Source organism: Phaenicophaeus curvirostris, chromosome 8 (genome assembly GCF_032191515.1).
Source record: "Phaenicophaeus curvirostris isolate KB17595 chromosome 8, BPBGC_Pcur_1.0, whole genome shotgun sequence".
Lineage (NCBI taxonomy): Eukaryota > Metazoa > Chordata > Aves > Cuculiformes > Cuculidae > Phaenicophaeus > Phaenicophaeus curvirostris.
In genome coordinates, this window is record NC_091399.1 from 26,302,414 (window position 1) to 26,319,808 (window position 17,395).

General features: G+C 38.9%; 1 protein-coding gene across 2 annotated transcripts in view; it reads right to left on the reverse strand.

Moving 5' to 3' along the window:
* The window catches only part of AK5 (adenylate kinase 5), an 85,205-nt gene that overhangs the window by 16,255 nt on the left and 51,555 nt on the right, over window positions 1-17,395 (reverse strand). For both annotated transcript variants that reach the window (XM_069862891.1, XM_069862890.1), the window contains exons 9-10: window positions 8,019-8,061; window positions 6,881-6,925 (exon numbers count right to left, since the gene is read on the reverse strand). In XM_069862891.1, coding sequence (XP_069718992.1) covers window positions 6,881-6,925; window positions 8,019-8,061 — 88 coding nt within the window. The remainder of the gene's footprint in view (window positions 1-6,880; window positions 6,926-8,018; window positions 8,062-17,395) is intronic.

The window sequence follows — 17,395 nt, forward strand, 5'->3', positions numbered from 1 at the left end:
TTCCAGAACTGAACACAATACTTGAGATGACGAGGGCTCAGTTGTGCCACTCCCTGAGGCTGTGGCCCTGGCTTGCTCTTCGTGGATACTGCAGGAAAGTGCAAGAGTCGAGTTCTCAGCAACCGAGGGCACACGGAGAGCTTGCCACCCCTGCTCCTCCGCACCCACAGCTGTAGCCAGTCAGGGGCTGGAAAACGGCACCTGAATGAGCCCCAGAGCCAAACAACAGGAGGGAGAAAGGGCAGTCTCAGCGGGCAGAGCACTCAGGTGAAGCTGCTCAAGCAACTTCTCTACAAGCTTAAAGGAAGGCACCTGCAGCTCATTCCCAGCTGCAGGCTGGGTGCTCCCACCTCCTGGGGATCGTGGGGAGACAGGAAGGGCAGAGACCCAGGCAAATGCTGCAGGTGTCCTGACAGAATCATAGAATAACCAGGTTGGAAGAGACCCACTGGATCATGGAGTCCAACCATTCCTATCAAACACTAACCCATGCCCCTCAGCACCTCATCCACCCGTCCCTTAAACCCCTCCAGGGAAGGGGACTCAACCCCCTCCCTGGGCAGCCTCTGCCAGTGCCCAATGACCCTTTCTGTGAAGAATTTTTTCCTAATGTCCAGCCTAAACCTCCCCTGGTGGAGCTTGAGGCCATTCCCTCTTGTCCTGTCACTTGGGAGAAGAGCCCAGCTCCCTCCTCCCCACAACCTCCTTTCAGGTAGTTGTAGAGAGCAATGAGGTCTCCCCTCAGCCTCCTCTTCTCCAGGCTGAACACCCCCAGCTCTCTCAGCCGCTCTTTGTAAGAAATAGCACATCAAGCCTCCCTCCTTCCTTTGGTGGGAGAGCTGCTACCACCTCGAGAGTCCTAAAGCTCTGCCTCTTTGTCAAGAGATCTGCCTGGTCTGTCTCATGGGTTCTGGCCACCTTGTTGCTCTGGAGGTGCTGGCATTGTCCTGTCTGCCTTAGCGGAGATGGCTGCTTTTCCAGGCCCACCCTGAGGGCCCACCCTGAGGGGACACTCAGCGCCTCCTCAGCCGCTCGCTGAGCGCCAGCAGCCCCCACAACCCAGCTGGAGAGATGGTCAAATCCATGGAGATTGTTGAAAACTACTCCTCGGGGATCCTGCTTTTGTCACTGTGACCTCTGGAGCCGCTGGTGGAGACGAGGTGAGACCCCCGTGAGGGCTGAGGGGCTGCGGCGGTGCCGGGGGAGGCTGGGACAGCCAATTTCTGTTGTGACCGTATCAGGATGTGAGGAGGTGTCTCAAGGTGCGTAGCAGCTGATTTTACTGTTTTTGATGGGTCTATTCAGAGGATCTAATGCAGTAGGAGGTAATTATACCCTTGTAGGGAAGCCGTGCTCAAAATCAAAAGAAGAGGTAAAGCCAAAATACCAACCTCTTTTCAATGAAGATCTTTAAGCACGTGACTGGTGTGTTTATTGACTATTGGGACTTGTGAGTATGGCTACACAGCTCTGTTATGTGTATTTAAGATGCTAGAAGAAAAAAAGTGATTTTCCTTTTTGTTTATTTTTTAAATTTTTTTTATATTTGTTCATTTCCATGAGCAAGAAGAGGAATAACATGTTCTTGCTACATTAGCACCATCTACTCCTGACTTGAACTTACTTCAACGCTCACATTGTGTTTAAGAAATAATTGCTCCAAGCATATAATATTTCTGAGGAGTCTGAAGCACTGTAGATGAGAGTGAAAATTGGGTCATAAGGCAATGGCATCGAAGGTTTTGTCTGCTGTAGCCTGGAGTCTTGTACTTCAGCTTCACAAAGACAATTATCAGCCCGTGGTGCGAGAATCGCACTTGTGGCAACAATTTTGACTAGAAATATCTCTGTCACAGTCTCATTTTCTTTCCAGTTTGGGTTGCATGTTGCTTTTCTGTTGCTTTAATAAGAAAAAAAAAAAAAAGATTGTTTTGTAAAAGCATCGATTGAAAGAAAACAATGATAGGAGTGGCTGCAGAGAAATAAATAGAAAGTATAGGTGAATTTTCTGTAATGAAACCACTGCGTATCACTAGTGGCAATTAATTTTATTTCTGATCTGTTATTTATTTTTTTAAGACCAGTAAGCTTGTGTGTGCATGTGCTTGTTTACATGTTCTGTCTCCTGGCCTTGAATATACTAGCAATGCAGTAATTTAATCCTGTTTATCTGGCATATATATACAGGACAAAAAAAAAAAAAGAGTTATGAAGATTACTTTTATTCTGGTTTTATGTAACTGTTTCTCTTTATGAATCTAGAACTGAAACAGAAGTTGCATGATGTCCATCTTCTAAATAAACTAGAACTCTTCAGAAATAACAACACAAGGGCAATTTTGGGGTGTTTAGCTAGCAGGTGAATATTCAGAAAATCTGATGTGTTTCTATAACAGCTTTATCTCTTAGTACTTTAAAAGAGAATGCTGTCTGAATGGCCCATTATGCAGGGCATCCAAAACATGGATTAAGATTTACCATGTTTATTTTTTACAGAATAATTCCCACAAAGCTGATATTAAAACGCTGAGCTCTTTAAAGAAGAAAAGACATAATTAAATAACAATTATGTGCTGAAAATGGTAATTTGTAAGGCCATTGCTATTAATTTAGTATCATTTAATGACCAGCAAAGCATCCTACTGATTGGCCAATTGGTATGACCTACTTTACCAAGTCTTGTTCTTTCTTATCAATGTATGAGATTGCAGATCTTGCTTGGCCTTATCTGATAAGAGGCTGAATACCCGCAGGAAATTTGGCATTGAGGGCCAAACACATATTCAATGTTCATGCCAGTATTAATTTAAATGTCTAAAGTTCAAGTGTTAATATGTCTCAACTCTTTCTGAAAGCAGGTATTTAATTTGGTTGAAAAACAGCTATTTAGGCAGGAAAGAATTTGGAAGTGTATTTCCTTACTCATGAAATCCTTCCTTACAGCTGAGGTTATATACTTGTAGCACTGCTACATAAGCAGCTTTAACAGCAAATTAACTGCAGTCATGAAGCTTATCTTGTAGTGTTGCAAAATCTGTATTTAATGCTTTTTAGAGGGTCTCTTTATTAAACCTATGCATCTTTCTAAAAAAAAAAAGATAAAAACTTAATAATTGAATAAAGTTTATAAGGAACTACAGGTGTATGTTAAACATAACAAAAGCTAGCACAAAGATATTTTCAGTTAAGAAGCCTTCCCTGCAACTTTTTATGCTCTTTCACACAGAAAAAATGGAGATGCTGAAAAAGGCAGTGAAGTTTTCCCAACAGCTCAGTTGTTAGGAGGAGGAAAATGTCTCCACTTCTGTTATGAAGGCAGAAGATTGTTTGTGAGCACCGTGTTGTTTTCTGTAGGCTGCCTACATATACTTTGGAAGAAAAATTATGTTAAGCAGTGACAGACTGATTCACGGTAGCTTGCTGTTCAGATGAATCATGTTGTCTGCCAATTGTCTTATAAGGCATAAAGATAGAGTTAAAGCCTAGAAAATGGCCAGAGGAATTAGGATAATGCTGTGACCTGTAGGAGGATGGAGTACTACTGGCAGTTCTTCAAAGTTAGCATGCTTTTCCATTATGCCAGTACTGCTAAGTGCAGTACATCTTGCTTTAAAGATCATTCATTAACTTGATAAAAAGCTGCAGGCTGAGAAATTAAGCAGGTTGTATCAGTCAGTGAGATCATTCTTAGAAACGGAATCCTTTGTGGCCCTTTGTGCTTTCTGACAGGAACAGTAAGCAAGTATCGGGAACCAGGGTACTAGGAGAGCATACAAATTAAATATAGTCCTGCCCGTTGCTCTTCTGTAGACAGGGCTGGATTAAAAGGTCGACGCACCCCCTTAGCACAGTTTTTCCTTCCATCATGTTGTTTGAGCTGCCTGTGAAACTGTGTAAGGGGATCTTCTAGCAAATCGCTTTCTGGCAGCACTGCTGACTTAGGTGGTCAACTTGCCCCATTTAGTTATTGAATGCAGAAACGCTTCACAGAGCACTTGGAGGCAGAGAAACCCAGTGGTCTCGGTGGACAGGGAGAAATGACAACTGACCAAGCAGCACTCTGAATGTTTAACTGCTCTCTGCCTTAGATAGTGAAAGATCTCAGATTAAGAAATGGATCTCTTGCACCTGATCTCCCTTGTGCCCTAATCCACACCCCCGATCCCTTGGCTAGAAAAGACCACAAGTCTAGGCATGTGATTCAAATGGACCAGTCTGGCCGAGAGCACAACATCACAAGCAGATGAATTAATGACACTAGAGAGAGCTGGGACCGCCCCTGGGAGTGAGCAGGGACAGCCAGAAGCAATGTGAGCAGTTCATGAACTGCCTTTCCTTCCAGAAATATTAATAAAGCAGAAGTGGCATGCGGACATACTGAGATGTATCTATTCCAAACTTGCCAGATCTTGTGAGTTTAACATATACCAAAATACTATACACACACAAAATGCCAGCAGCAGGAATTACAAGAGAGTCCCACCATTCGTTTTAAAATGTTTCAGTTTCTAGACCTTATTTTCATACCATGCCTGTATCATGTAAAAGTGTTGTCGGGGGAAATCTATCTGCACAATGGAGCCTCAGAAGTCAGAATAGAAATCAAAGTATCCCCAGCCAAGCTATCCTTATACTCAAACTATGATTTTGGAGGACTCTGTCAGTCTGGCAATTCTATCGATGTTACTTGAATTATTTGTACAAATGAAAATAAGCCTTAGCTTCAGAATATGGCATTTGAAGGCTTCTCAGTAGCACCTCATCTGTTGTTCTCGTATGGTTTTAGTCTGAGTAAAACCATGTAGGAATGATGCTTTCAGTTAACAATAACAACAAAAGTCCCTCAACGATTTTTTTCTGAGAGATGATTTCAATCAAAAAACAACCTGGAGCACATGTTAGCAGAATGATGTGATGTCCTGGGACATCACTGAATTTTCATTCCTCTTAAAGAAAATGTGTAGTTGATTTTATGGGAAGTCAGAGAAAGCAGCTTTCAAAGGCTTTAACAGTTAACTGTTGGACTGACTGGGGTTGCAGTCAGCCCCTGGACTGATTGGGGTTTTAGTTATCAGCACTGCTCCTCTTATGCCTATCTGATTGCAGAAGAAGCTCTAATACCAGTATTGTAGAATAATAAAGGTTGGAAGGGACTTCAATCTGGTAAAACCCTCTACTCAAAGTTGTTCAAGGTCTCGCATACCTTTGACAAATAAAGAGGTTTGGGTTTTGTGGGTATGGGGCTTTTTGTATTCCCAAGAAGCCCGTGCCTGTGGCTGATAGTGTTTTATCTGCAAGCACAAGTGCCGATAATATCTTCAGAGTGTCAGCTGGAAAGCTGGTCTTGTTTACATTGAGCTTAAACCACTACCAGCTTTGGTTCATAAGCAAGAATAAGACAAGGATCCTGCAGAGGACATTGGTCACATTGACTAAATTTTAAACACCACATTTAAGAGTAAGTGTTGGGGTATTTGTCTCTGATCTGAAGTGAAGAAAGATTGCTGAAAATTTTCTGCTTTGGCTCCAGCCTCAACCATGCCAAATGTGGCTCTGTTTTATGAAACTCCTGTGGAGGGAGGATAGGCAGGAGCAATGCTCAGAGTAACTTTATGCATGGCAGTTTTCTGGATGTGATATAGATATCTCATTACTTAAGATAATAAAATCATACCATGCTCATTGTGGTTCAGACTTTACTTCTCATGTTGCTCTAATGAAAACATTTTTTGGGGAGATGGGGTATTTTTTTTTTGTTTTATTTTTTTTTTTAGTGACTAGCAATCATTACTTAAGTTTCAAATATTGGAGCATTCTCCAAATTCTTCTTGCATTTGTTCAATTCTTTATTTTTCCCTTTAATTTTATTTTACAAGCCAAAGCAACTTGGTTACTTGGTTTTGCCTGTTTTATTACCCTGTTATCCCCCATATTTTTGACTTGCTGGTTCTATGTCTCTGCTTTGCATTCTTGATAAAACATTGACATTGTTGCTTAATTAATCTGAGTTGGCTGTTATTCCAATTAATTCCTATGTTAGCTCTTATGTGAGTCCTTGCTAATTAGACTATCTTCTTTTTCTTTCCATTTTGGACAGTTTTCAAGGGAAATCAGTGGGGGAGGGAATTGCCTGCTTTTTTCCCCCTTTGTCTTATAAACAGTATTTCAATTTGTCAGCTATGGCAGATGGTGTATTTATTTCAATTAGTTTGTGAGGTACTTCAAATGCACATCTTCAGAACTCTAGTTTTAAAACAACTTTAAGTACCTGATTTCCTCATGAATGCATCCATGTAATGAGTAACCATTCCTAGGACGATTGAGACAAAGACAGTTCTTTGCTTTTGAGTATCTACAGCAGCACCACGCTCCAACACATCTTGTCTGTATCTGTAGTCAAGGTATCATGGGCTGAACATTTCCAACGCTATCTGTGGCAATAGAGTACTTGGCCACTGAGAATCATGGAATGGGTTGGGTTGGAAGGGACCTTAAAGGACCAGTTCCACCCCCTGCCATGGGCAGGGACACCTCCCACTGGATCAGGTTGCTCAAAACCCCATCCAACCTGGCCTTGAACACCTCCAGGGATGGGGCAGCCACAGCTTCTCTGGGCAACCTGTACAGGTGCCTTACGGGAAAATACTTCTGAATTTGTGGTGCCTTTCTTTTTGTTTTGCTTTCTTTCCAACCCTCCTCAAGCCTGGGAGTTTTCTGCTCCTGTGAGGCTGTTTCAAAGTGTTCTGTTGTTATCATCCCATTGTACATGTAAATACTCCTAACCAAACTGTTCTGTTAAAGTTTAAAAGATACCATATAATCAAAACAAAATATTATGGGGATTTTAAAGCGCAGCAGTTAAATTAGGAACTCTACTTACCGACTACAAAAATTATGTTTGACTTCCTTAGATCTTCTGAAATGTCTAAAAGGAAAACAAAAATTCTTTGGTTGGCAAGAGCTACTACTTATCTACTTTCCACACTAAATTGTATAACGCTCATGCAAGGTGATCTATTTTACTACATTTACTTTCTGCTTTAAAACTCTGCAGAAGCTATGATCCCACAAGACCATTTATCTCCTAGTTTTGTAGTTCTCGCTGCAGATAGGATAAAAATATTTTGCTTAGCATTCAGGCCTTGCACATACCTATCAGTTCTTTAAAAAAACAGAAATAGGAGAGAAAAATAAGAGAAGCAGTCACATCTTGATATAATAACGTGCCTCCTGAGCCACTGCATTTTCCTCTGAATATGTTATTACATTATAATTGCTACAGAAGTTCATCTACATCTCACTTGGCTCTTATATTTGCTGCATTACATCTGAGATGTAGACTTAAATACCTCTAAGCCTCAAATTCAGTCAAATAATAACAATCTTAAATGAAATCTAGTTATTACTCTCTTATTATCCCCAAAACTATTGCATGTTCTACAGCTTTGCCTTTTACTTAAAGTGTATGTTTTCAGAAAGCAGTTCTTTTTGGTCTGACTTCTAGCCATTGGCCTGATTGTACCAGTACAAAAGGCAGCCTTGCATTATCTGAGCCTGCTGGAATTTTATTATGTCTTCACTTAATCACTTACAAGACATTCACTTGCCACATACAATTTTGGTTTTTATTATGTGGTGTGTACATCTTTTATTACATAAAATCATTATCCAGGAAAGGCTTTGATTAATCCTTTCATTCCTCTTAGACTCCTACCAGCTCATACCTTCCAACAAGCTTTTAATAACCACCAATTTCTGTAAACACCTAGGAGATCTGATGCTGATTAACAAAAATACCTTCTAATAATTTTACATCCACTGGCTTAAAGGGTGTAGAAATTTCTTTTACAAGCTTTAATTTGCATTCAAAGAGAATTCGCAGGATAAAATCCTTTGAGACGTGACTTTCACAATGTAAATAACCTTAATTCACTCTACCTTCTAAGAAACCATTTAAATACAAGGGGAAATCAAAGGCTTCAAAATTAAATGGCAAATTATACTGGAAAAAGACTCACCTACTGTGTTCTCGTAACCAGAAAAACTTGACTGATCTTCCTCCTGTTAATTGAGCAATTCATAAATTGAAATGGATAAACTGTATAGTTTACATTTCTTCTTCTATCTGCTTATGTGTATATCTTTATTTTCTCTGTATTCTAACCTCCCAGTTTTTATCTATGTTGAGATACGGTTCACAATGTCACAGAAATGCTGTTAGTGCTGTTTCAGTTGGTAGAACATGAGCGTGGAGAACCCAAGACAAGTTGAGACGAATAACTGGCCCACACTGGTTTTGTGAGGAACAGCTTTTTCAGTGCCCAGCTGCACAGTTCTGAAATGATTTATAAGCAACCAGCATGTGTGGACAGGTAGTATTGGAGTAAGGTCTAGAAGTGAGTTACAATACAAAGACGGAATTAGTCTTTGGTCTAAACCAACTTGAATGTGTTTATCTTCATTACACAAGACAGGCCAATGAGGCTGATAGACTACAAAGAGGGATTCAACTAGGGAAATGGGGAACCTTGCACAGTGAATAGAAGGGGTAAACCCTTGGCTGCTGCATTTGTACTACCCCTGCAGGTTTTCCCTTGTATCCCTATTGTCACTGAAACAGAACTACTCTTCACTAGGCTGAAGCACCAGTCCATTGAACACTTCCATTTTTTTTTTGGTTGACAGTAATTCTGCAGCAAAACTGCCACCTTAATTAAAAATAAGGGGCGGGGGTAGGGTCAAAATTAAAAAAAAGTAACTGGATCCACCAACATTTCAGGAAAAAAAAAAACCCTTTCAAGTAAGACATTAATGTCTTTCCTGCAATTCAAGTGACAGTATTAAGCTTACATGATTTTTCTTTGATGTAATAATACAATAAAACATTTGACCCTGCAAAAGCTACGTTACATACAAAAGGTCTGGGTTTAGATTCAGCTTCTTATCAGGCCTTTGAAGGTTTATGGACCAAAATAATCTCAGGCACAAAGTTTAGAATAAAGTTTCTTTAAAATTGAGAACGCAGTCACAAGTTTAGCATCAAATGAAAGAAGCATTACCTCTTTCAAGTACTGCTTTGTTCTCATCTACAATTGCAGAATAAAATTTCTTCCATAACGCTGGTGGGCTGCTTGGGGCAGCGAGTGATGATAAAGGTCAGTTTATGGCAGAAGAGCTCCAGTTTTTTTAGAGCTAAAATATGTAAAAACTACAGAGAGAACCGAAGCTAAATGAGCTATCGGCTGCTATTATTTGACCAACCTTATCTGCTTTAATACAACAACAGGTTAAGCAACCAACAAGCTGTGTTCACGTAAGGAACAAGTGCTTTGAAAAAGCATTAAAGCGAATTCTAATTACAACTCAAAAGCAGGTAAACAGGAAGTGTGATCAGAGCCCAGAGCATCAGAATAATGAATTCTGGTTTTATCTGTAACTGATCATTTTTCAGGTCCAGAAACATTGTTTTCAATATGATATTTTTTCCACTTTTTTTTTTTTTAAAAGGGGATTGTTTCATAATTCTGTAAGACAACTCTGCACGCTACCAACCCTGATGAACTTCCATGGCAAAATAACGTTCCCCATATTGCAGAGTAAATTACTCCAGCAAAAATTTTTTTTCAGACAGAAATGACCAGCACCCTGCTTGGGTGGGAAGAGGACCTGAAAACCTGTTTCCTAGGGGAGCTGTAAGAAAAGTCAGGAGGAACAAATTAGAACAGTTGAACTACAATTAATTTGGTTTTGATGACGAGGTATTCCTACACAGTTTTCATTAGTCTGTGCTTTCCCTTTCCTCAAAATTACAACCAGTTTTTCTGCTGTCCTGGGTGAGGAGCTAGATTTCCTTGCTGTTTGGCTTATGGTCCCTTGCAGAGAGTTGCAAACTGCTACCCTGGTTAATACCAGTCCCCTCGTATTTACACTGGACAACTATTTCTAGCTGCATCTTTCTGAGCTAACAGTTTAACCTATATTGGCCTGAAAGCACTGTTCTGTCTGGTTACCGAAGTGCTTTGGAAAATAACTGCTCGATTTGGCAAGTGATCATATGTGGAGAAGTCCCACCATTTACTAGATTGCTAACAGTATTTTACACCCCATTGTCATCAGGAATACAGTGATTTAGCAGCAGAGCAGCCTCTGTAGTTTCAGCATAGCTGTTTCTATTTAGCTGAATACAAGGTGGAGAAGATTACAATCCTCTAGGTAATGAGCTCTGAAGAAAGGTGAGTAGTCTCTAATTTCAGATGCCTTCAGAGCCAGATTATATCTACAAATATTATCTGGAAAAGTATAAATTAGTGGGGCATAGCTGACTGTGTAACTGCTTAACCAATGTCAACACTACATTAGAAAGCTAAATAGAGAATTTTTCTACCTGTAGAAAAGTTTTTACCTGACACTTCCCTCTAGAGTGGAAAAATGCAGGCTTCTGGCTGTTTCCTGGTTTCTTATCATTTAGCTCATTATTAGTAAATATCTGCCTAGTAGCAGGTACTTCACAGGTTAATGTGTTTAAGTTACTGCCTGTCATTGCTATTTGTGAGCTAATTTCCATAATAAAACAAACTGACAGTAAGTCACAGCATCTAATAAGGAAATGATGAGAATTCTCCAGAGCACTGAGTTTTGTTACTAATGTATTAGGACTCTTAAGTCATACCACTTTAAAGGAAGCAATAAAATACATTTTTTTAAATCTAATGATGGGACATTTTCTTCATTAGGGTTTAACAACAACTGCTGTCAGTGTTTTTTACCTAATAAAATGAGAGAGTTTTCCTGTTACCCACTAATAACCTCTGCTCCAGTCACTGGTGTGCTGTTTCTTTGTTACATGGAAAGGAAAAACAAATCTCTTATCACCTTGTTGCTTGAATGCTTAATGAAAAAAGTGGTGAAAAGTGCTTGATATGTCCGATAGAAGTCTGAATAAAATGTAACATGAATTCCTCCTAGAAATTTCCTGAAGAGGATAATCAGGGCTTAAGAGGCAGCAAAGTGAGACCAACTGTTATATATAGCATGATTGTTGCCTAACAATTGTTGCCTAATTAATACTCAATTTTCACGATTGAACTTGAGAATCTAAATATTCAAAGGAACATGTCTGGCACAGATTATTCAAACAAATAAAAAGTACATGTTTATCTGCCAAAAAATAATTGTTGAGAATTGAACTTAATGTGTAAGTAAAAAAAAATAAGCAGCAGAGAGTAACTTAACTTTAATATAGAAGGACACAACTTGGTCAGTTCTTGCCTGTACTTTCTACTGTACATGTTGATCATCAGCATCCCTCGGATGGGGATGCAGGTATACAACCATCGTTTTCTCAGCAATTTAGCTGTATAATTCTCCCTTTGCTGTTTTTACACATGCAAAACGCTTGCACTCCTGTAGCACCTTATTCTTTCAAAGCACACTGCAGTTCCACACAAATCTTCCTTGTACTTCCTCTGGGAATAGAGGCAAGGGCATTATTTCCATTCTAGCAGAGATGTTAGGTGACTTGTCGATGTAAACACAGTTATATATGGAAGCAGAACTAGGTTTAGGGTTTCGATTTCCACTTTTCACCTCTTCAGCTTGTAGTATATTTACTTCAAATTCTTAGTCCTTCATGAAGTGACATTAAATGAAATCTCAGGTGTTTGCAGGTGATGCTTCTATAATACCCTTAAAATCACCTTCAGCTCTCTCTTTAATCAGTGGGAGGGTTTCTTTAATTTAGTTTAAGGAATCAGGAGGCAGGAAGAGTTTTCTGTTGAGCACTGTCTGCATATACAATTTGTTTGCTTTAGCACAGTCCAGTCTGTCACAATCTGTGTGGTTTTAGAGTTTGACACGTGTTTGTGACTGGATTTAACAGGCATACGCCTAATCAAAGAGGATAGTCTTTCAGATTAGATGTATGCAGCCTCTACTTATATAAATGTAGTTATCTCTGAGTGGTGTTCTTACATGCATGGCAAAACATTAGACCCTGAGCAAGCTTTAGCTAGGCTAAAGAAATTGGGGTTAGTCAGAGCTCAGCTGTGGGATCTCTTTCAATTTCTGATTTTCTTCCTGTAAGGGAGAATATTTTTTTTAATGAGAGATGCTAGGTTAATTTCAGGTTTTATATATGAGCAGTGGTCACTGGGAACAGATTTTATGAGCCACAGAGTTGCTTGCCATTAAATTTGATTTACATTCAAATCAATTTTGAGGCTGAGCTGCTTACTGCAAGCTGAATGTTAAAGTGTGCCTCTGGAAAGCAGGTGTAGCTGTGCTCTGACCTCCTCTGGTCTAGAACTAACAAATATGTGTAAATAAGATAACAAAGTATGAATACATTCAGACTTCAAGGCTTTCCTTCCCTGAAAGGTGATCTTCTTATACAGTTCATGCTGCTCAGCAGAGTGGAGTTATTTATGTCAAAAGGGACTAATAGCAATTAAGATGAGAGAAGAGTGCTAGTGTTATTGGAGGTGATTTTTATTTATTTAGAATGCATGCAACTAGAAAGTGAAAGAAAATCAGTTTCTAATAGCATCTACAAGATGCCGACAGATTATTAGATTGCTAATAATTGTATTCTTTTATTTCATTCTATTGCCTATGTCTACAATGGGCAGTATGCTCAAAAATGTCTTTCCTATCGCCAGCTCCTCTCCCACACTCCTCCTAGCCTGAACCAGTGCCACGCGTTGCAGCATTTGCCCAAGATTCTGTAAAGTGTTTCATATGAAGCTCTGTTCTTTACCTTACCAGTCATAATTTAGCACGGTCCATAAAAAAAAATAAATAAGTAGGTTGTTTACTTTCAGCATGGCACCTGAAAAATGAGTAGATGCCTTTCCATCGTGTGGCAAATGACCAGGTTTTGAGACAGCAAGGGCTGCTGGCGTTGCTGTGCCCTGATTGCATCAGCCATTTACTTGCATGCCTCGATACGTAATTCACAGACACATAGCACACAGAATTGCAGCACAGAGAAAGAGGGAAGAAATGTAGATGCAGGAAACGCAGCTAATGAGAACAGACCTTTTGAAATCTGGAACTAGAGCATCGTCTGAAAGATCTTGGCAGAGAGGAGGACAAGAACAGGGTGTTGTAAAAATAAGACCAGCATGTAGCCTCAGAGCCTGTGATTTGCTGCTATTAAGATAAAAGTTGACAGCTGTGCTGGTATTTTACCTCTCAAAGACCTCCTCTGCTTAACATTTGACCAAGCATATTCTAGGTTTACATTTATTTATGTTTTACTAGGTAGTTTTATAACTTTCAATAAGGAACTTTTACAGTATTTATAAAGAACTTCCCCATTAAGAAGGAATTTATCGATGTGATCCTCACATGAGAAGCACTACTGTGAAGGAATTCTATAATGAGGCCATTTCTCACTCCTTATGACTCGTATTTAAGTACAAATTGACTAAAGCTGACTGCACAACCACAGGAGTGATTGAAGGAGTAAAAAGACACCAAATGGGGAACATATGGCTTCCTGAAAATACAGAAGACTTTTTTTTTTTTTTTAGTAGTGTTATCAATGTATCCTGAGAAGCCACTCGTCTGCCTCAGTACAATAAAAATAAGTTATTTAAAGAGCAGTTTTGTATCCCATATAGTAAAATGGCATCCTTGCAGGCACTATAGTTTAATATGTAAATGTAAAAATCTCTAGCATGTACTTTTATGGTGTTTAAGAAATATTAATATGTTTTATAAAAAGCTGTTCCTTCTTCACTGTTTTAAAATATAGCAGCTGTTGCTACAAATATTTTTAAGGGGCTTTGGTAGCTGTCTTTAGGGATGCTGGGCTATATGAACAGAATCCATCCACAGCCCTGAGTAAGGTATTTTCATTATTGGTTTTACATGCAATAAGAAATGTTCTGATGTGGTTTTTATTTGTAGCAGCTGTGTAGGATGCCTGATATTCCCAAAGAACTATAAGGTTCTCTGGGCTGTAAAGGTAGACATGTAAACACAGAAGTCATAAATTTAGCTGTAAAGTTTTTTGTGCATGAAAGGATACGGTTTCAGTTTGCCAGTGGAGGAGCAAACTGGTGTGAGAAAAGGAGATGCGCTATCCTAGAGCTTTTGCTTGGAAAGAAGAGGGTGAGGCACTGTAAATTGTAATGCGTTTTTTAATAATCACTTTCCCCAAGACACAGAACAGAGCTTCCTAGGTTACTGCAAAAGTATTCACTGGGGCATAAATGCAGCACATCTTGAAAAATACTGCTGCTGCTGTTGTTTGTCTCTAACAACTCTCATGAGCTCTTTACCCTCGTAACTGAGTCCTTGTGCCCTGTACTGCCCACCGGAGCTGCAGGCAGCAACTTTTGGTTCAAAATCAGAAAAGAAATCAGGATGTGAAGATTTCAACTAACCTTGGCAGTTTAGCTTCCCCCCCCCCAATATATGTATCACTGAATCAAAAAAGTGCCTGTGAAAGGAGAAGCAAACAACTGCTTCTGGCATTCCAGAGTGAAAAGAAAAAAAAGGCAGATTGAGTCTACAACAATTTTTTTTCCCCATTTCACTGTGATTTGTGTGGGGGAAAAGAGAGCAGCGGGCTTTCTTTCACATGCCTTTGCTACAGTGTACAATGGTGACTGGGAATAGAAAAATAATTCTATAAGTTTACAGAATGTTATAGAAGCACCAAAATGCACTCAGTTTGAGCTTATTAAAGGAGCACTTTGTAACAGGCGAACTGTAGTACTTAGTTTCTAGAACTGATTTTTTTTTTTTTAAAGCGTTTAATAGGATAGTTTCCATGGCAACTTGAACTGTGAACAGATTGTTCATTGACTTCAGTACATTTCTATTAAACATCTTTTCTCTGTAGTTACGCCTGCCTCTCCAGCTCTTTCATCTCTTTGGATGCTTATGCATTATCTCTTTTTGCAGATATCCTTAAACTTGATTGGACTCTGCCTTTCTGTGCTCTTCAACGAAAACAAATGTTGAGGGAACAGTTTCACTCATTCTCCGAGTTTCGTAGAGCCCATTTTCTTTTTTATTGTATACTCCTGTTTTAATCAGTTTCCCTGTAGAACCAGAACCTGTAATTCAAATTGATACTGCTGTCTATCAGTGAAACAAAAATGATTATTGCAGAAAGGTTTGGCACTAGAAGTCCACATGGTTCCTGGATACCCTTGGTCATTTTAAGAAGATCCATAACGACTCATGCTCCTTAGCATATATGAATAAAAGCACTGTTATGCCAGAAATTCCTTGTGTTCTCAAGTAAAGACAAAGTACATGACAAATATGGTACATTCTGCATCTGACCCCCTAAATTACTTAATGTTTATCTAATTTTGAAAGGTCCCAATGAAAATTTCTCCTGTTTTGGGATATGTGCAGTTTGCTCTCAGTCACATTGTAGTGTCAACCTCTGGAGTGCTGTGTCTGAATGGTTAAATAAATTAATTGGATTGAATCTTTCACATACAGAAAATGGAGTCAAAACACAGTGACAACTGATATGAAACATAGTAAATGGAGGAAAATTGTCTCTGGTTCAATCTATGGAGCTTTAGTTATAAATGAGGCTTTCGGTTTGCTGTTGCCTATCAGTTTCAGGAATATTTGTGTACTGCTTCTGCATTGAAAAGATTGTCAGACCCTTTTCATTATCTCTCTTGAATAGTTAAGTTTCAGGCTATAATCAGTCAAGCCAGAAATGCTGGTAGCAATAGAATCTGTTTTTCATCAGTTCACAGAAAGCTTTCCTCCTGCTCCTCTAAAGGCTGGATCCGTCTGTGCGCTGGGTGGGAAATGACAGCAAGCTGTAAGAAGAATTGCCACTACATGGCAACAACTTTTAATCAAAAGCTTGTTTCCTCTCGTTAGAATGAGAGTAAGTCTCTTTGAGGGCTTTTTTTCCCTCTACTTCATTTTGGTTTTGATTGTTGCTTTTCAAGTGAGCTGTCACATTTTCTAATTATAAAACTTTCTGCACTTGCAGCAAAGATTGGGTTATGCGATTTTCTTAATTCAATAGATTGCTTGTCGCTGCTGAACAGAAAAACCTTTTCTTATCTTTCAGACTTTTTTTCCATCTACTCTTCCTAGGTCTTTGACATGCCTAGAGGTAAAAAAAAAAAAAAAAGGGGAGTCTCTCCTTTGGATGTGCCATTGCATTTACCTAATTGCATAAGTGAATGTAGCCTGACACTGGAAGGGCATGGAAGCACTTTAATTATGAACTGGTAACTTCCTTTGAGGCACAAAAATACTTTTCTGTGTTATAGATGTGAAAGACACAAGTATTAGAAGAGGCTAAGTATATTTTTAAGGTTTTCACTTTAAGTTTACCCGATTTTCATGTTTCCTGAATTTTAGTGTGTTTGATTCTATAAGCACTTTTTCAGTTGTTTATTCTGGAGTTGCCTGACTGCATGTTTTAACTCTTTCTCTAATTAGTCTAAATATTCCTCAGACTAGTTAAGGTTGTCTTGAAAGCCTTATTTTTACAGGAAGATAATTGAATGCTCTATTTTACTGGAACCCTTTGACAGGATTCACTGTTGCCAATATTTCAATACTCCTTTTTGGCCTGAATACACTTGAGATAAGCTAAATGGTAGGTTTCTAATTAAAAATCCAATTCCTAATGATGAAACTTGTCTGATCTCTGGAAACAAGAGGTATTATATATTGACACTCTCTGGCAAAGTTGAGAAATTGAATGGCAAGTATAAATGAACAAAATGAGCAGTGAAAACCTGTATCACACTTGAGAGCATTCCAGCAGCAAAGGACAACCCTTATTAAACAAGATGCTTATCATAACAGTGAGTTCTACAAATTGAAAATATTCTATAAAGCACAGAGAAACTATACTTCTGCACCTAAAAAGGAGTGGTCTAAAACATATTCCTGCTGTCTTAATCTGGGTAAAAAATATCTGAAACTTCTCAAATTTACCCTTGTTTATCATTTTTCAAAGTAGTGTAATATACTAAGTAATGAGTACTGTAATCATTACTCCAAAAATGGCTATGAAGATTGCTACCATGTGTAACTTTGGTTCTTCCACAAGGCACTCTCAGTGAGAGGTACTATCTGCTTGTATTTTTTGGGGGGAGGAAGCAAGATCTTTTAGGCAGTCATTCTAAAAACTTAGATTCTCCTAGGATCTGATATTAGGATCTGACAGCTACAGATCCAAGAAAGAAGAGAAAAATAGTGATTTGGAGAAAAAAAAAAATCATTTGTTTGCTAAAAAGTGGGTATTTCCTTCCTGCCTTTCAACACTATAGGTACTTCATGATTGCAAGTGTTCTAGTTCTTGAAGCATTCGTGCACAGCCAGTAGAAAACAATCCGTTTGCTTTTAATTTTGTTACACTAATTTAATTGAACGTTCATTTATAAAATGT